Source organism: Pyrus communis, chromosome 11 (assembly GCF_041283825.1).
Source record: "Pyrus communis isolate YQ-2024b chromosome 11, ASM4128382v1, whole genome shotgun sequence".
Taxonomy (NCBI): Eukaryota; Viridiplantae; Streptophyta; class Magnoliopsida; order Rosales; family Rosaceae; genus Pyrus; species Pyrus communis.
Genome location: NC_142575.1, coordinates 8,554,987 through 8,575,418, shown reverse-complemented (window position 1 = coordinate 8,575,418; position 20,432 = coordinate 8,554,987). Strand labels below are relative to the sequence as shown.

Sequence of the window (20,432 nt, the reverse complement as noted above, 5' to 3'; positions counted from 1 at the left end):
AAAGAAAAAAAAAAAGCAAGAAAGAAGAATACATTCTGTTAGTGATAATTGGATGGTCCACTCCTTTGTAATTTCCAGTCCAACCCAACCCAAAAGCCAGCTCCACCCAGCTCCAGTGTATATAGGCCTACTAAGAGTTTGGGCCCTCAAACTCAAAGACTAATCTTTCAAGTTCAACGGAAAGAAAACTGAAATTTTCTTGACCCAAGAAAAAGAATAAACCAAAACTTGACTTGTGAATTCTTGACTCTGCCTTTTCCACAAATATATTTTTTTTAATACTTCGATATTTTTATGTTAAGAAAGAAAAGTTCGACTCAACCAAACAATAAGTAATATAATTTGGTATCGAATTCATCATCTATGAGATTCGAACCTAATATTTCTTATTTTTAGATGAAAAAAAATACCACTAATACTGAGTGGTTTTCCACGTTCAAATTTGAACGTTGAAAAGTTGACAGAAAATCAAAAGAAGCGAAAAACACAAAAAGCGAAAGAGTGCGGTGGCGGTCAGGCACTGGTTGTGGTACCAAATGGCCCCTTCATAGCTTTTGCTCTCCATTTTCAGGCGTCACTCCACCCTTTCCATTTCCATCTCTCTCTCTTTCTTTCTATCTCTTCTGCGTTTGTCAGCGTGAGAACTCCGCAGGGCTTTCTTCGTTTTCTTTCTGTCAGAGGATTAAAAGGAAGGAAGAAAGAGATGGAGGGTGCGCAAAAAGAAGGGATTCCTCTGTATGGAGGCAAGTATATACAGTACAATATTCTGGGTAATCTCTTTGAAGTCTCCTCCAAGTATGTTCCTCCTATTCACCCAGTCGGTCGCGGTGCTTATGGCATCGTTTGGTATCTCCCTCCCTCCCTCTCTCAACTTTTTTGCTTTCATTTTTGACATTGGTTTTGGTCTGGAAGTGGTATCTGTTTGGATTCTGGGAAACGCAGGGTTGGATTTTTGAGCATGAAATTGAAATGTTTGGTTTCAAAATTGAAACGGGAAGGCTTTAGCTATGTGGGAATTTGCTTTTCTTGAGCCCCAAAAGTATAGATTTTGGATTCCTATACTGTTACTGCATGTTTTGATCAATTTTGAGAGGTCTCATGGGGAGTAAGTGTTTTTTTTTTTTTTTTTTTCAATGAGAGATTAATGTTTTCCATTTGGCAGCTGTGCAACAAACTCTGAGACAAAGGAAGAAGTTGCAATCAAGAAGATTGGGAATGCATTTGACAATAGGATTGATGCGAAGAGGACGCTTCGAGAGATAGAACTCCTTTGCCATATGGATCATGACAATGTAAAACCTTTTGCATTCAGTCACATATCACATATCCAAATTTAGCTAAATGATAACCAAAAATTTCAATTTTTATTGAAGAAGGTTTTGTTGTTAAGAATAGTTGAACTTGCCTGTTAGATTGTTTAACTGTTAATAAGAAATAATTGCATTTTTGTTTTTCAGGTTATCAAAATTAAGGACATCATAAGGCCGGCAGATAGGGAAAAGTTCAATGATGTTTACATTGTGTATGAATTGATGGACACTGACTTGAATCAGATAATAAACTCCAGCCAGGCTTTGATAGATGATCACTGTCAAGTAAGTTGCTTGTTTTTATACTATGGATATCGTTTTGAAGGAAATCCAGACATAAACATTAGACATAGGGGTAGGTAGAATGAAATGAATATTTGATTTCTACTAGTTTTGCTGCAATTGTGAAATTTCTTGCTTGTGTTTGGTTGTCTCTCCGTCTCCCTCTTGGGATGATACGTAGACTATGTATTGGTCATGTTGTATTCGCAACATTTATAGTATGAATTACCTTGTAAATTCTGTTGAAATAAAGGTTTACATCACTTAAATTTTAAGCAAAATATAATGTCTGGCAGTATTTCCTGTATCAATTACTGCGAGGATTGAAGTACATACACTCTGCAAATGTTTTGCACCGCGATCTGAAACCAAGCAACCTGCTTCTCAGTGCAAATTGTGATCTTAAGATTTGTGACTTTGGGCTTGCAAGAACTACATCAGAGACAGATTTCATGACAGAATATGTTGTAACTCGTTGGTATCGAGCCCCTGAATTACTACTCAACTGTTCAGAATACACCGGAGCAATTGATATTTGGTCAGTAGGGTGCATCTTCATGGAGATTCTTAGGAGGGAACCACTGTTTCCTGGTAAAGACTATGTTCAGCAGTTGAGTCTCATAAATGAGGTAAACGCATTTTCCATCGTATTCTATAGCAACTCTTGAACTTGATAGAAGTGATTTAGCAGAATCAGAGTATTGTTTATTGTCGATATTCTTTAGAAGGGATGTCAACTAGTTACAAAATTTGGAAGTTTGTGGTGCTAATTTTATGATTTTGATGTTTCAATATTGTTCAAATACAGCTCCTAGGTTCACCAGATGAATCAGATCTTGGCTTTTTAAGAAGTGATAATGCTAGGAAGTATGTTAAGCAGCTCCCACATGTCCCGAAGCAACACTTTGCCGAGAAATTCCCAAATTTCTCGCCACTGGCAATTGATCTTGCAGAAAGAATGCTAGTTTTTGATCCAAGCAAACGTATTACTGGTAAGTCTCTTACTCTTAGCATTTAATAACACTCAATCTGGAATTTTCTCATTCATTTTCAAGGTACTAAACATCTGTCTTTTTCATTTACTGTGCATGAAAAGTGGAGGAAGCACTGAATCATCCGTTTTTATCAAGTCTTCACGAGATCAATGAGGAACCTATTTGCCCTTCTCCATTCGTCTTTGACTTTGAGCAGGCATCGCTGGATGAAGAAGATATAAAGGAGCTTATATGGAGGGAGTCACTACACTTCAATCCGGATAATATGTTGGGATAATTTTCTCAACTGCGGCCTGTATTCTCTTTCTGTTGTGTTTTTCACTGACTAGCATCGTGTTTGAAGGATGCTTTTGGTAATGGAAGGTTGGTAATGTATCTCATATGTTTGAGATTCTATATGAGAAGGTCAACTAGGGAGATGGGGTTCTCCTTCGCGTTGAGAGGATGAAACGACAGTTTGTTAACAAGAGTGGTATCATTGTGTGAAGCGTCTGCAATCTGGATTCATTCAACCTAAGAATCTAGTAGGTGTTGAGGGTTGGTGTGTAGAAGAGAAGGCTTCGTTCTCCCGGCCTTCGTTGGTTTTCGATGTGTCTGTATATTGTAAAATCCATTATGATTCAACAGTTTTAACCAAACGAAAGTGAAAGTAAAGGATATACCAGTTTGTTTTCATCTTTATATTTATTTGGATTGGAGTTTTTTATGACAGCCTTTTGAGTAAATTGACGTTCCTTTCGGTCCTAATGAAACGTATTATAGTCATCACTAAAACGCAAACGCAATTTATGCCACTCCAAAATCAATAGTATTATGGTCTAGTTGTTTTTCTTTTTATTTATAAATAAGAGGTTTTAGGTTTGTATCTCATGAGAAATTTTAGTTTGAATCTCATGATTAGTGAGTTCGATACCAATTTTTTTTTTTTTTTTTTTTACCATCTGTATGCATATTAATAGATTACACTAACTCCCTTTGAGATTTTTTTTCACTTTCACATCATCCTCCTTTTTATTGGATGTCTTTATACAAAGTATGGACGAATTTATGTGTAACCGGTCCTATAATTTTTATAAGATGTCCAATAAGAAAGAGACACATATATTCAATTCACACACACACACACACACACACACACACACACACATATGTATACATATATATTTATTTAACAAACGATATTAGTTATACTAAAGAAAAACTGATGAAAATGTCTTAAAAACTTTGAGTCTTAATGATAAGGACAAAATAAAGGATAAAGTGACTAGTACCAATATTGACATTTTAGTGTAAAAATGTGGTTTTTCATTAAAGTGAACAGTATAGGGATCTTTTCGTTAAAGTTCCCTTATACTAATGGGGGTGGTCTTCGACAAAAAAAAAGAAAAAAAAAGGTGTAGGAATAGGTTAAGCCTCACAATGGGCTAGTAATAATGTGGTTCAAATTCGTCTTTGGCGAGAATCGAACCTAAGACCTCTCACTTATAAGTGAATAAATTTTCCACTAGACCGTAGTACTAAGTGGCCTATTCAATTCGGGTTTTAAGTGGCAAAACCAAAACCGAACTGAACTAGGCAAGAATTGATTTTTCGGTTTTTTTTTGTCTGACTTTGTTTAGTTCATCGGTTTGCTGGTTCATATGCCCACCCCTACCAGCCGGATTTAGATCCTCTGCTTGTTTTTTCTCTACTAGGATCTGTTTTTATAAGTTTTTTTAGCCAAAATAGTCCCTGAGATTTGCATAACACATCACTTTGATCTCTGAGATTGAAAATCAATAGAAATGGTTCATGAGATTGTCCATCATCCATTATTTTGGTCCCTGAGATTGTCCATAATGGGCTAGCAATAATGTGGTTCAAATTTGTTTTTGGCGAGACGAACCTAAGACCTCTCATTTTCAAATAAAGAGGAATATCACTATACCGTAATACTAAGTGACCATTTTTTCTGCAATTAAAAAACACCCTATATAACAATGGCAACAAGATATGATAAATATCAAACCGTAAGTGCGGAAACAGTATCTGTCATAAGTTTTTCCATTCCGTATGGTTAACCAATAGTTATTACATTTATTTTTGGAGAATAGCCAATAATTACATGGATTCCAAGTAATTATTCAAGTTGTTTTAGTCTAGTGGACAAATATGTTTTGGCCCAAAAAAAAAACCCAAGAAAATTGGAAACCGCCAAGAGCCAAACTATATTTCCAGAAAGAAAATGGAATCCCTTTACGATTTGGAAATCAATTAGAACTGGGGTAGGGTTAAGAAATTGGCTCCATACTATGTGTTTCTACCTCATGTTTTGTTTCACCAAACTCTCTCTTGATCTCCTGTTGTATGCAATTATATAGCTCTATCTTGTCCTATGGATCCCAAGTTTGCACTCCGTATTCTTCTTGTTCTTCTTCTCACTTCACCTCTCTTTATTACCAACACCATGAAAGCTGAGGCTGTCCAAACCTACAAAGAAACTAACCAACACGAACCATATATCAACGGTGGTTTGGTATCAGCCGTACTCTCCGACAAAGGGTATCATGCCATGTCACTTACCCTCGACATCCTTATTGAGGCTATAAACCCTAACACCACTCTTACTCTCTTTTGCCCATGAGACAAAGCTTTCTTCAACTCCAAGTACTCACAACCCCCATTAACACTCATTAAGTACCATGTTGTGCCATTCAAGGTGGACAAAGATTCGATGCAGGCCTCATTCTATCACTATTCCATGGTTGATACTCTCCAGCTCGACCATCCTCTCGTTGTTACTTCCTTACCGGCCAACACACATGGATAAGCTTCTCTTTATTAACATTATGAAATCAATAGAATCTTAGGGATGAAGAAGCTGAAGAAATCGAAGAGAGAGAGAGAGAGACTTTTTGTTATATTGATTGAGTAAAAAGAATGATTACATCATATTTCTCTGAGTCTCTAAACAATGTTTATAATGAGACTATGTTGAACATATTTACTATTTTACCCTTACAACCAACTCTAACTGTTTTAACTAATCCAAATCTATTTGGTTGATACTCCCCTCTCAAATAGAACTGGGATCTCCCAAGTTGTGTTTGCAATGATGTATCAATTTGAGTTAGTAAACTGATGAGCTATTACTGCAATGATGAGTTGTTGCAGCTGCTATGTTATGTGACTGCTGCACTTGAGCTGGTTATCTTCTGTGAACTTTGCTAATCAACACCAGATACTCCAATATGAAGATTATTACAATGATGAATGAACACTGGACTATGTAAACCTTTAGTGAATACATCTGTTACCTGTTCATTTGTTGATATGTATTGAACAAGTAGATCCCCATTTTGAACTTTTTCCTTAACAAAGTGATAATCCGTGTCCAAATGTTTAATCTTTGAATGGAACACTAGATTAGAACACAATGTTAAAGATGAAAGATTATCAAAATGCAAGGTAGGGGTTGTGTAAGAACCTAATGTACATCTTTAAGTAGAGATCTAATCCAGAATACATATGCAGCACAATGTGCCAAGGCTTTGTACTCGGTTTCTGTGGAACTTCGAGATATTATTGCCTGTTTCTTTGACTGCCACAATATCATATTTGATCCTAAGTAAACTACATAACTAGTAATGGATCACCTAGTGTTGATGTCTGCTACCCAATCAGAATCTGAATAGGCATTGATCTGAAAATCAGAAGATTGAGTATATCTCAAACCACAGTTTAATGTACCCTGAAGATACCTCATAATTCTTTTCACCAAATGCATATGGGACTCAAAAGGATTGGTCATATATTGATACACTACATTAACTGAGTGTGCAATATTGCCTGGCAAATGTGAGGTATTGTAAGGCCCTAACCAAGCTTCTATAGTGTGTAGGATTAAACAATGGTGTTCCCTTAGTTGTAAGCAACTGTGAATGCGGTTTGGAAGGTATTGAGGTTGGTTTACATTGCTTTATACCAGCCTTTTTCAACAACTCCTTAGTATACTGAATTTGAAGTCCGAAGAAATATGTCAATTTTCTCATATCTTTTAAATCAAACACATCTGCAAGATTATCAATAAAAGATTGAATCTTCTCAGTACTAGATCAGTTAAAATGATGTCATCAACATATAAGAGGAGCAAAATAACATCACTATCATCCACCTTCACAAACAAACTTGTATCAGACATTGTAGTTTTAAACCCAAGTGCAGGCAAAAAACTTGTATCAGACATTGGAGTTCCAGGCTCTTGGAGCTTGTTTCAATCCATATAGGGATTTTACTAATCTGCATACATGACTTGGATACTTTTGGTCCACAAATCCTTAGGGTTATGTCATATATACTTCTTCTTCAAGCTTACCATGCAAAAAAGCATTTTTAATATCTAAATGTCTTAAGGTCCAATGAAATTATGCTACTAATGCTAGAATAATTCTCACAGTTGAATGTCTAACCACATGGCTAAAAGTTTCTGAATAATCCAGCCCTTGCTCTTAACTAAAACCTTATGCCACCAATCCAGCTTTGTACATTGACACTGTCCTATCATGATTCCTTTTCACTTTATAAACCCATTTACTTCCTATCACAGCTCTATAATTTGGAGAAGGGACAAGTTTCCATGTACCTTATGACTTTAGAGCATCATACTCCTCTTGCATAGCTTTTTGCCATTGAGTGATAGTTCATGCATCTCTGAAATTCTGTGGTCCTTTTGCCTCATGTATGTCAGCCAAAAATGAAAAATCACAAGGTATATGACTATTGGTATCCTCAGTATCACCATCTATAAGTTGAAGGGATGATAATTCAGGCACTGCAACTAGAATTGATGTGTAATCTCTCTTCATAATAACACCAATCTTAAGTCTAGTTTGAATAGTGTTACTTTGTGATTGAGATTAAGTTTGTGCATGTTGTGAGGACAGAGGAAGAATTACCTGAAGTTGGGAAGGATCAAGGACAGGAAGCAAAGGAATTATATGTTGAGATGAGGAAATAGTGTCTGTGGATGCCTGAGTTTCAAATCCATGTGTTCCAGTGCCAGATTGTAATGAAGAACTACTCATGTTTGGAGAAGAAACTGGTGTATGTGCATCATTGTGAATTGCAGAAGATGATGAACCATGTCTAATCCCATTACCAGAGAGTGACTCCACAATACATTCTTGATGAACTTTATCTCCATGATCAGAAGATCTATGTTGCACTAGAATATGTACCACTACATTTCTATACTAAGATTGACTTGAAGTGACTTTACTTCCTTGAACTTTAGACTTTAACACTGCATAAGGAAACACTTTCTCATCAAAGAGAACATGTCTCGAGATGATCTATTTATGATTCTGAACACTATAATAGATTACACCTTTGTATCCCACGGAGTAACCTAAAAATACACATTGATCAGACCTAAGTTGTAACTTGTGTGCAGAATATGGTCTTAACCAAGGATAGACTGCTGATCCAAATACTCCCAAATTCTTCAACTTAGGATCCTTACCATAGAGTTTCTTGCAAGGTGAAACCATGGACAATTCTTTGCAAGGCATTCTATTAATTAAAAACACAGCATGTCAACATGCATAATATCAAAAATCAATTGGTAGTCCAACTTGAGTAAGAAGAGTAATGGCAGTTTCTACTATATGCCTATATTTTCTTTCAACCACTTCATTCTGTTGAGGAGTGTATGGACATGAAATCATTTGTTCAACACCTTTTGCAGCAAGAAAAGCTTTAAAAGAATGACTTGTGTACTCTCCCCCATCATCAGATTGTATGCATTTAATAGTAACACCAAACTGTGTATGAACAAAATTATTGAATTTCACAAAAATTGCATACACATTTGTTATACATTGGAAAAATCCAAACATACTTTGTATATTGATTAACAAAAGTTACATAGTATTTATACTCCTCTATTGTCTTGAATGGAGAAAGGCCCCATACATCTAAGTGCACTTTTTCAAATGGTGAAGAGTACTTATCACTACTAGTAGAAAAAGGAAGTCTACACATCTTTCCTTTAATACAATGGGTACACATACTATGACTCTCATCTAATTCTAGTGGTATGTTTGACTGTCTTAACATGATAGGCATTATTTCATTAGTAGGATGACCAAAGTGTTGATGCCACATAGTTGACTTTACCAATTGCCTAAGAAAACCAGAAGCCTTATGATTCATAGACTGAATTCTTCTTGATTGCTTGATAATAGGGATTTGAAACAACTGTCATGCTCTACTCTTTCCTCTGTATAGTATGTCCATTGTCTTTTTGTCCTGCACAAAAAACTCATTCTCATCACAAATAAACCAATTATGATTGTCAGCACACAATTGTTGTACATATAGCAAACTTCGAGCAATTTTGGGAATAAAACATTGTTAAGAACAAGGTTATGAGAATTAGTTTTAATAGTAGTTGCATCAGTATTCTCAATAGATAAACCTATCATATTGCCAACTATAATTGTATCGGAACCTTGGAATGTTGTAACTTGACTCAATGTGTTGACATCGGTAGTGATATGATGCACCATTATTAACAATCCATGCATCATGAGGAATATGTTGTTTTGTTTGCTGTGCTGCCATAATTGTTAAGGTTGCAGGTGGTTGTTGACCTTGGAACACATAATTCCTTCTGTGATAACACTCAAGAGCTGAGTGACCTTTTTTCCCACAACTCTGACACTCCATTTGAAAATCATTATTTGGTGCATTAACATTTCTGTGAAAACAATTAACAGCAGTGTGGCCTCTTTTGTTGCAGATTTGACACTTAATCACTGTAGTAGATCTGTTGTCTGTGTTCCTATTCCACACATTTGAACCATACTACCTTGAATTGCCAGATGAAAAACCAGAAGAAGTACCTGGATTATAACCCTTGCCTTTAAAGCCAGCATTTGACTTGTAACTGTTAGTCCCCTTATAGTTTAGCTTCTGCATAAATGGAGGTCTTGAACCAGAGTTTGAAGTTTTACCCATATACCCAAAAACATAAAGAACTGGAGGATAAACTGAACCAGGGAATTGTTGAGGCATATGAGGTTGTGAGTATTACTGTGGTAAGACAAATGGTGTTGGATATTGCTGCATATAAGGCTTAACAGAGTATGGATATAGATTAGGAGTTAGTACACCCCCAATTGTTGCAAGTAAATGACTATGCCCTGCAAGCTTTGACCCTGAAGCAGATGAAGCTCCCTGAGTTGATTAAGAACCTTGAACATATAAGGCAGAAAGATTATGAGACACAACACTTGATTCACCTTCAATTTCTTTTTTAGCCCTAAGCAACAAAGCTCTAAATTCTTTCACAGAAATTGATGATTTTCTGGCTAATATCACTGTTCGAATTATTGCATATTCTTTTGGTAAACCAACTAAACTAGTAATTATCACATCATAATCAGAGATTAGTTCTCCAATAGCAGTTAATTATTCCCTTATAATCTTCAATCTTAGTGGATATTTATCAATCTAATCCCCTCATTTCTGAATTCTATGCAGTTCAGTCTTTAAGTGATTCACTCTAGATTCAGACACCGAAGCAAATCGATCCACAAGATTTGACCAAGCCTAATAAGTAGTCACACATCCAAGAAAATATTCAATAGCATCATCAGACAAAGTAGCTAGTAAAAGACTTAACAATGCCATATTTGTGGATTCCCATTCAATGTATGCAGCAGTAAGTTCTTAAGTAACTCCTCTCTCAGTGTGAATTACAAATTTCGATGGGCAAATAGTAGTGCTGTCAAAGTACCCAAATAGTTTATGACCTTTCAACACAGACTTAAATTGAAACGCCAATTTTGCAAAATTATCATCTTTCAACTTTATAGTAAGCATTCCTAATAGATTTTCAACTTTAACAGTAGAATTAGTCATGATTTCTTGATTCAATACTTCAAGAAACAAACAAACACCCAACTTTTCTACAGTATGAATTGAAAGAAAGACTGACACTTTCTTATGAATGAAGAGAGGATAAAACCTTGAATAATCAAGAAAGACTGAAACTTTCTTGATAAATCTTGCAATGAAGTTGAAATCAAACAAACAACATAAAACCCAATTCTGAAATCTTGATCTTTTAATTAGGATTGAAACCTAATTACTTAACAGAAATGTACAACCTCACTTGAATTGCAGCGTTGATTGATAACCCCAAATTGCCAGAACGGAACTGCAATCGCCATAATGAAACTGATATCACCAGAACATTGAACAGATTCAGTGAAACCCTTATGGAGTCTTCGATCATGTATAGTAGCAGTGGAAGAACTAGGATTAACAGCGGCAGTGAGCCATTGCCGGCAATGATACCATATTAACACTATGAAATTAATAGAATCTTCAGGATGAAAAAACTGAAGAAATCAAAGAGAGAGAGAGAGAGAGAGGGAGAGAGAGACTTTCTGTTATATTGATTGAGTAAAAAGAATGATCACATCATAATTCTCTAAGTCTCCAAAACAATGTTTATATACAGACTATGTTGAACATATTTACTATTTTACCCTTACAACCAACTCTAACTGTTTTAACTAATCCAAATCTATTTGGTTAATACTCTTAACCTAGTCAAAGTCGCTGAGTGGGATCTCTATAACAATGGACGGCTGATTGTTCACGGGGTTGAGGACTTCTTTGAACTGGCTTTTCAAACCCTAAGGTATCCGAAGTATGATGTGGTTACAAAATATGATGTTAGTTCTCGTGGAGTTTCTTGGCTCAAGGAGGCAACGAAGATTGGTTTCTTGTGCTAGGTCTGGTGGCTGCTTCCACTTGTGTGCTCATTCTTGTATTTTTCTTTTGTGCTAAGCCTTCGAAGATGGATGATGTCCACTATTCATCTTTGTATTAACATTATTAGGTTCTTGGTCATGTTCCATAAGAGGTTAATTAATAAAGGTTTTGAACTATGCTTGAATCGTGATGAATCTTTTATATGTTTTGCTGGTTCTTTCTTTCTTTTTCTTATTATTTGTGGAAAGTTATTGTAGAGCAGACATTAATTAGATGCTTTTCTTTATTTTGGCGTGTATATAGCCACTAAATATATGGAGCTAAAAAAAAAAAAGAGAAAGTTACACTAATAGAATTGGTTATAAATTAAATTTCAATAAAAAAATAAAAACTGAAACCTTAAAGTGAGAGCTCCAAAACGGTGGAACATTCAAAAATGCTAAGAATGCACTCATTTCATACATAAAGCACATGAATAACTGCCCACAAAAATAAGGTCAAATTAGTAAATATGTTACAACTCATAAATTATTTACAAGTTGAAAAATAAAGTACCAAAAACATAATTATGTGTTGGAAAAACCTTAGTTGTTAGCATGCATACTAGGTCACAATTTGAAATTAGATCAGAAAGGCTTACCTGGTGCAGCCATGGTTACTGTTAATGCACTCAAGAATTGTTCTACTCACTCAAGGCATTATGTTCCAATAGTGACAGAACCCTAATTGCAAAACGTATTTCTCTGTGAGCAAGGAACTCTTGCACTTATAGAAGCAATGACAACCAACTCCCATCTATCGTGGAGGGTTGGTTATTTTCCCGTTGCTTCAAATCCCAATCATGTAGAGGTGGTTGTGATTAGTGCTTCTTTTCAAATGCACGATGAAAGTATACCCCTCATTATATGATGTAGCTTTCCACGTATCCAAACTCTTATTAATTTGTATTACCAACATATTATTTCTCCTTTATCTTTAACTAGTTGAGTCCACATAGGATTCCTACATTATCCACTGCAAACAATATATGCACCTATCACAACAATGACAATTATGAACCACTAGATGAAAACACACACACACTTTAAATTCATTGTCATCCCTTAAATTAATCATCCTAAAACTACTTCATCATCCTATAGCTACTTCATCACATTCTATCTTTCCGCTGTATAGAAAACAAGAAGTAAATAAATAAATAAGAAAAGAAAAAAAATGGGCACGAAGCCACGAACTCTTAACCGCAGTTGCAGCGGTTGCAAACTGCAAAGACGGAACTGTCCACAACAGTTGCAGTTGCAAACTGCAGAGACCGAACCCTCCACAACACTTGCAGTGGTTGCAAACTACAGAGATAGAACTGCCATGTACCACACATTTAAATTGAGCAACGGGTCACTCCACCCCCGCAAACCGGTGAGAAATTCAGACAGTTGCTTAGTGTACTAGAACCCATCCTTCTCCGCTGCCCTCACCGCCAGTAGTTTCTAGCCTTCTAAGCATTCAGTCCTCTGAATCTTCTCTCACCTCCGCCTCCGCCGTCGCCTTCATTACCATGTCCTCTAGGTACCCAAGATTTTATTCAGTTCAGTGTCCTATATAATCCAATCATCATATTCTTCATCAAACAGTGTCCTAAATATTGTTTAATTAGATAATTTAAAGCTTTTGTTTACTTGCATCACTATCACCGTCACGGGGAGCTTTCAGTTTGTGTTTAATCAAATTGATGGCACAAATGGCAAAACATGAAGAACTCCTAATTCCAACCAATTCACGACACCATCAACGCCGTCTACGATCACTCATCCCAACTTGAGGAAGCCCAACTCTTCGCTCGCTCTTCAGTTGGGTCCCTCTTTATCTCTATCTTTGGGTTTTTTTTTTCTTTTCAGTTTTCGATTTTGTGAATGTGCTTGAGTTTTTGATCGGACTGTGGATTCAAGGAGAGTGAACTTGACCAGAGAGCATATAGACTACGAGGGCTACTCAGTGATGCCGTTGGCTATACGACAGTACACCATTGTCGCAATTTGGAAGCACAAACGACGACGGAGACACCGAGAAAGTTCTCATAATTTGTAATGGTCAACAAGAAGTACCAAATTTGTACATAGCCCCCCGACCCTACCCCGGTAGTAAATTGTTAATCATCATTCGTTTAGCTACAACGTTATCCCAGTTGATATCGGAGTTCAATTTCGGTCAAAGTTTTTTTACGTATATTAATTTATTGGTGAAGGAAATTTAGAATCACAAATGGGGGCCTTATTTCATTTGGGTCGTCTTTTGAAATGTTCGACTACTTCTACAAGTCCCTCCATTACTGGCCTACTGATCTGAATGCCAATAAGGTATGAAACAATGTTATGAATTTGTTGTTAACCTTTTACCTATGCATTCATTTGCTAAAAGTTAAAGACTGGAACTTTTTGTTAGTGTATAGCAATATACTGTATGATTTATTTAATTTGGATTTGGGAAATTTGGTAATGGGTTGTTTGCTTTCCCATGTTTGGTTGATCATCAACTGCTGCGGATTTGGTTTATTACCTAGTTTTATGAAAAAAATTATTTAGGATTCAGCTACATATGCTAATACGGTATTACAAATAGGTTTTTGTTTTAATGAGTAAAGTTGGAGTCGTTATGTAGGAGTTTATTCATTCCAATTGCTAGAAAGATAAAGAGGAGGGGAAGATATTGGTTTTGAGTTGAATGTTATGTTTTGAATTTGAGTGAGTATTGTTCATTTATGCGTTTGAAGATCTGATTTAATCGTGAATCTGAATTCTCTTGGAATTTGGTATGAAGCTCGATCATGGTAGTTCTTTGGTCTTGCTACATTAAAGCGAGAATCTGTTCACATCATCTGGATTTGAGTTCATAGAATTGAATTATATTTATGCAGTGAGATCAGCTTTAGAATTTTCAATTAAAACATGATTAATTTGTCAAATTTGTGTAAATTGGTTGTAATCATGGTCCCTACTTGCGATGTACGGAGTTATATTTTCATTTTAACATTTGTGTTATTCTTCTTTGATGATTTTAAGAAACTTTTAATTCGAATATCTCCTCTGGCCTTTTTGTAATGTTGTATTTTACTACAAGCTAAAATATTCATGTTTCCCATCACGAAAAGTACAACACCAATAGTTAGAGCACACAATATGTCAATAACAATCTTCTAAATTTTAAACAATATACCCTAATTCTTTGGTGTGTGAGTGCCTCTATGTCAAACAAAGTACATTGAATCAACTGAAATTTTGAATATAATTTGGAACTTAGGATAATGTCATTTATAATTAATTATCTTGGGCGAGTGTATTTACAACATGTTTTCATCTTTGCATCAACTTGAGCTTAGTCAATTACTTAGAAAGTTAAATATGCTTAATAATCAGTTGAATCTTTAATAATGGAGTTCTATTGCAATTCAAAGTCATTTTAAGTTCTATTGCAATTCAAAGTTTAGGGTTTTGTTTGGTCATCATCGACGAAGTAAAGGTAAGTTCTTTCCGGATTTTAACATTTGGGGTTTGCTTTTTGTTTCTAGATCTTCCTAGGACAGTGCTTCCGTTACACTAACGGAGAAACCATAAACCTGAAAGCGAATGGTTCCTTTTCTAGCAATGATATATATTATGCCTCAGTGAACGTTATTGTGTTTAATTTTATCCCGCTGCAGCTATTGCTTATCAGAACACAAAACAAGAGAGAAAGAAGAGGCAAATTAGTTTTCATTTCTTCTGAGTAAGTTCGTTTCATCCTTTTGCCTCTAATTTTATGATTTTTTTTTATTTTTTATTTTTTACAAAATCGTTGTCACTGTTTAATTTGTCTAACTATTATGCCCCAGTAAAATTTGTTGACAGAGAACTGAGATTGGATGATGATGTTGAAGAAGCCAACTTAAAGGCAAGAGAGAGAGAGAGAGAGAGAGAGAGAGAGAGAGAAAAGAGGGACACTAAGAATAAAGGATAAATACATTAGCTTTCTTCATTTCTGTTAATTGGTATTTTTCCCAAACGATCTTTTACGTTATACCAAAACTGCATGTCATATTGTAGCTTTTTAGCCTCTTATTACGGGTATTACACATTTTCAAAGATCTTTTTATATTATATCAAGCCCACATTCGTGATTTGCTATATGAAACTATATTTTGGTACAAATTTTTTTTCTACATTTTGTATTGTAATTGTAATTGTATGCATTCCTTTACTACACCATTTGAATGTCATATTTCTTTTCTATTACAGATATGATGATGAAAGCTTTTCTTCACTCACCCTTGGAGAAAAAGAGGCATGCATATAAAAGATGCAACTGCCTAGAACCTTGGTTCACGTTGAAGCATGTCATCAAAGGGAGTAGTCAACTTACAGTTGCCAGATGGTGTAATTAGCATCTTTTATAGAGTTTTAATTTTTATGTAAATGGGTGATAGAATTTTAAACTTTTTGATAATGCTGAATAGTTTTGTATACCAAATTATAGATGTGGGCTTGACATAATATAAAAAGATCTTTAGAAATGAGTAACACCCGTCAATGTAGTTGTATACTGAAGATATGCTCTTTAACGCTGATTAGGATATAAGAATATCTAAAGCAATACATCTTTGCGTGTGGCGCCCGTGAAATACTCAAATGGAAAATTATTTTCCTTAATTACTAGCTCAATTAGGTACCATTGTTGAAAATTAGAGTACTACTAACAAACTAAAGATGAACTATGAACATTATTTTATTAAACGGAAAACATATAAACAAGATTGCCAAAACAACTACAAATTGAGGGTTACATCTTGACTAAGTTAATTCTCATACTAAACTACAACCTATATTTATAGAAAACTTTTCCGACAAGGTTTTGAATTTTAATAATTTTTAGATGTACCATCCTTTTATAATACCTAGTCTCAAGGCTTTATCACTTGTGAACCCGTAGGGCAGTCTTGTCACAACATTTTGAATCATCAACTCGTTGATACTTGATATGCTTGCATGGGAAACTTGTAACCCTAGCCCTTTGAGTACATTCATCAGTCTAGCATATGGGTAGTCGTGATTGGGACACAGAACTCGAATTATGGCTTCCGATGAACCTATAATCTTAACATCCACTTCCACACCACAACCCCCTACTCTATTACTATCATAACTTGAATTTTTTTCAAGATTAATAATGTTAATTACGTTATTATTATGATCCACTTTGGATTTCTGGGGTGGTGGTAATTGTGCTTGGATTTTGCCCTCCAACTCCTCAACTTTTGCTTTGAGCTGGTTGATGTATGTCACTGCATCGGCAAGCAATGAGGATCTATCCATTTTAGACACGTTGGGGACAACTGAACGGAGGACACAGAATAGGTGGTTGAACTTAACCCTTCTCAATCTCTCTGCCTCGACGTGACTAAGCAATTGTGATTCTCTGGTTGCAGCTCCATGGTTTGATGATGGTCTTCCTCTTTTTTTCGATTGAGTGTTCTCTATGTTCTTAGAGGTGAAATTTCCAACAGAGTTAGAACGTGAGTCTGGTGGTGATATTGATGATCCACCTATATTTATAGGTGTAGCTTCGTTTCCACCGCCTTCTGGTCAAAATGTAAAAATAATTAATCAGTCAATGACTCAATTGATACAAAATTTTGGGGTAATCCTCTTCGAAATAAAAAATTGGTGTTGGATACTGCAATTTGATTTTCGTACTTGGGTTAAGTATACAACAGCATTATGATTATATATATATATATATGCGCACATGGGTCCACACAAATAGACTACAAGTTTCAATAATGAAAATTGCATGAATATAATGTAATAGCAACTTATATTGCACAAGTAGATTATTATGCAAATGATATAACGTAGTGGAGATTGATTTACACATGTTATTGTATTATTAACACGAAATGCTATGACGACAATTACTCGTTCCATGTAAATTTTTATTGTATAACGAACATATTATGTATGTGAGCTAGTTGATACATCACGACAGAGATAAATGAAGAGAGAAATGTTAAGGAGTAAGGAGATCTAGTGTATAAATAAAATCATACATAATTAATTATTAATTAAAGTTATGTTTAAATTGATTTAGAGTTTGACATATAACAATAAGAGTAATGCTAGGAAGACTACATTTGTAGACAAAATTTGCATATCGAATGATGTGTTACCAATAAGAAATGAGCACGTTTCTCAATGTTTAAGTAATAATTCAATCATCAACTTTCATATCTTTTAATTTACAAAATTTTATTTACAAATTTAGTCTTTAGTATTACTCACCAATAAACTATATTGTAGTGCTATTATAATAATATATTGTTGTATTAAAAAGAAATTGGCGTTTTGGATACCTTGTGTGGTCAACTCCTCTTGAGCTCCTAAAAACCGTCCATTTTTCAAGGGAGGAACCAGTCCACTGGCCTCACGGCTGGCCTGCTGGTTTGAGAGCCTGTTGTGGTCATCGTCGTCGTCGTTAGATCGGAATAGTGACTTTGTTAGGTGCACAAGACCCCAATCTTGTTTGATCACATCCAAAGAAGCCAGTTCAAGCACCCCCCTCGAAGTTGCAATACAAACCAAAGTTTGGATTCCATGCATTCTTGCTTCTTTCACTCTCTCACACTCGTACAATTGAAACTCATGATCCCCTGCAAGCCAAACAAATTCTCCGGAACAAAATGCTCGTCCCAGAATGTTATTATCTGCAGTAAATGATTGGGTTAAAGAAACGCTGTAAAAGTAAAACCACTCAGAGTCAGTAACATCTCCATCATCATTATTCCCCACAAAATCCACATCGCTGAACCCTAATTTGGGTTGGTAACTATTAATGTTACTGCTTTTGTAATGGCCGCCGCCCCATGACAAATTGTTGTCTACGGTGGCTTCCCAGAAAATAGCATACACCCAACATTCAGCAGCATTATTGCTCTCAACTATGAACTGTAGGCGCTGTTTGAATGTGGAAGATGATGGATTGTCTCGAAAATTGGGTGAAGAAAAAGAGGATAAGATTGCTTCCATGGCTACTTATTTGCTCTTTGCTACAAAGTCAAACAAGTGAGCGAGTGAGGAGTGAACTGCAGGTGATTGGTTATGGGGATTTATAAAAGGATCACCATGCCTTGTTAATTTGTTTGGTGGATGGGGATGGGTATTGGGCAAAAATAGGTGGATTTGGTGGGACGGTTTATTTCATTTTTTTTTTTTCATTTGAATTGTTGTTGCAACGGAATAATTTTTTAGTATACTTGAAAGGTGACTACTTAATTTTATTTTTTTTAATTCACAAGATTTGAATTTATTTTTGTTTAATACACCTTAATCATATTATCTGCTTTTATTATAACAAGTAAAATACTACATCAGGTGATTTATATTTCTAATATTCATACAACTCTTGTTGCAATGATATATTTTTAAGGATTTTTATCAAAAGTGATCTTTGAAATTGATCTATATTATCACTTTGATCATTCAATTTCAAAATCAATCAATGTCGTTCTTGAAATTGACTACAACACATCAATTTGGTCCCTACCCTTATAATCCTTTAAATATTCTGTTAATATATTGACGTGGCATATAAGTGGGATCCATTGCTCCAATAATACAATGCCATGTAGATTATATAAAAAATAATTAATTCTTTTAAATTGTTTAAGTTCTAAAATTTATTTTTAAAAAATGAAATGCAAAAAAAGAAAACAAAAATAAAATAAAAAGGGGAAATTTCACAGCGGTCGTAACTTAGGGCTTTGCTGTAGAGGCGTCGGCGCTGCTATATTGGACGAAGGCCTTCAACTGGTGGTGACAAAGTGCAGTGTTGGCTGCAAGTGAGGAGCCATTAGAACCTCAGGTTCAGGTGAGGGGCAAAATTTGTTGTTCAATAAACAAGGTTTTGAAGCCAATTTCCAATTTGCAGGAGACAAGCTTTAAGTTTAAACTTGTAATATTCATCAGATTGTCCATTAATTGGTTATCATTATAAGGGTCGGCATTCAGATCTTCCGTTTGGTTACTGGGAGTGGGCGAACAAGAAAATAGAGCTAAACCAAACCAAAAAGAGATTATCGGTGGTTTTACCCAGTTCCAAGTCTTGCTCGGTGACAATATCTCTTCTTTTTTCTTTTTTTTTAATGGTTTTAAAATTTTAAGAAACTTTTTTAAAATGGTACTGTATAAGTTGTGTGTCATCATATATTATTGGAGCAATGAGATCACGTCAATATATTAACAGAAAATTTAACCGATTGTTACGAAGGAGTTAAATTGATGTGGGGTATTTAATTTCAAGAACGATATTGATTGATTTTGAAATTGAAGGACCCAAGTGAAGATATAGGTCAATTTCAGGCGTTTGTGATAAAAATTCTATTTTTAAATCTAGGCCTACATCTTTTGTTTAGAATTGTTGTTGCAATCGTAGGACTAGTATAGCCACGTGATAAAACGTAGGATAAGGAAGATTAGGGGAAATAATTTGCATTTTTTTAGGTATTACAACTAGATTTTTCACCACGTTCTTTCCTGTTCCTATTTCTGCTGTTTGATTACTGTCAACATTCGAAAACGTGTTATAAAAATAGTAGGATTATGAAAAACATTTAAATACTGAAGGGATCTTTGCTCCTTTTTATTCATCTAATTCACAAGTTATGTCGAAGCATATGCCTATGATCTCTAATGGAATATGAGGTTCTAAAAAACATTAAGCGCTAGTTGGGTGACAGATTAGGGCTTAGAACCTAGGCGGCTAGGTGGGACCTAGATAAGCACCTAGGCGGACTGATGAATTTAAGTAAATCTATTATATTGTGAATAAGTATCTGCTTATACTTAATATATATATATATATATATATGTACTTTCATCATAAACTACAAAATATAATGACATACATGTTATAAAGTATTGAAACATAATGAAAACATGGGGAACAAAAATATAATGCGTATCATTTAAGTATGTAACAAGTCTCTTACAATTTATTGAAAAATATAAAATGCAAAATGAAAGTTATCTATTTTCTGGCTAAATGAGTTGGGACC

The 20,432-nt window shown here is 35.1% G+C and overlaps 2 protein-coding genes across 4 annotated transcripts; one reads left to right on the top strand and one right to left on the bottom strand.

Annotated features, from left to right (window-relative positions):
• Positions 1 to 469: 469 nt before the first annotated feature.
• ATMPK13 (Protein kinase superfamily protein) lies at positions 470 to 3,298 on the top strand. 2 transcript variants are annotated; one of them, XM_068482090.2, is made up of 6 exons: positions 470 to 846; positions 1,163 to 1,292; positions 1,458 to 1,595; positions 1,889 to 2,221; positions 2,401 to 2,584; positions 2,689 to 3,298. In XM_068482090.2, the coding sequence occupies exons 1-6, from the start codon at positions 704 to 706 to the stop codon at positions 2,862 to 2,864; spliced, it is 1,104 nt and encodes a 367-aa protein (XP_068338191.1). In that variant the 5' UTR covers positions 470 to 703; the 3' UTR covers positions 2,865 to 3,298. The 2 variants fall into 2 exon arrangements, with proteins under 2 accessions (XP_068338191.1, XP_068338192.1); XM_068482091.2 differs by having other exon boundaries at positions 570 to 795.
• A 12,802-nt stretch (positions 3,299 to 16,100) lies between these two features.
• LOC137741377 (transcription factor bHLH14-like) lies at positions 16,101 to 18,440 on the bottom strand. 2 transcript variants are annotated; one of them, XM_068481095.2, is made up of 2 exons: positions 17,733 to 18,440; positions 16,101 to 16,961 (listed from the first exon to the last, which is right to left on the bottom strand). In XM_068481095.2, the coding sequence occupies exons 1-2, from the start codon at positions 18,403 to 18,405 to the stop codon at positions 16,252 to 16,254; spliced, it is 1,383 nt and encodes a 460-aa protein (XP_068337196.2). In that variant the 5' UTR covers positions 18,406 to 18,440; the 3' UTR covers positions 16,101 to 16,251. The 2 variants fall into 2 exon arrangements, with proteins under 2 accessions (XP_068337196.2, XP_088535216.1); XM_088679090.1 differs by having other exon boundaries at positions 16,101 to 16,958.
• Positions 18,441 to 20,432: the final 1,992 nt, after the last annotated feature.

What these genes read in the sequence shown, in the direction of transcription:
- LOC137741377 (XM_068481095.2), bottom strand. Translation starts at nt 18,405, where the DNA reads ATGGAAGCAATCTTATCCTCTTTTTCTTCACCCAATTTTCGAGACAAT. An exon ending in AGAGGAGTTGACCACACAAG is followed by an intron (nt 16,962 to 17,732) that starts GTATCCAAAACG and finishes CATTTTGACCAG; the next exon opens with AAGGCGGTGGAAACGAAGCT.
- ATMPK13 (XM_068482090.2), top strand. Translation starts at nt 704, where the DNA reads ATGGAGGGTGCGCAAAAAGAAGGGATTCCTCTGTATGGAGGCAAGTAT. An exon ending in GCCATATGGATCATGACAAT is followed by an intron (nt 1,293 to 1,457) that starts GTAAAACCTTTT and finishes TTTGTTTTTCAG; the next exon opens with GTTATCAAAATTAAGGACAT. An exon ending in TGATAGATGATCACTGTCAA is followed by an intron (nt 1,596 to 1,888) that starts GTAAGTTGCTTG and finishes AATGTCTGGCAG; the next exon opens with TATTTCCTGTATCAATTACT.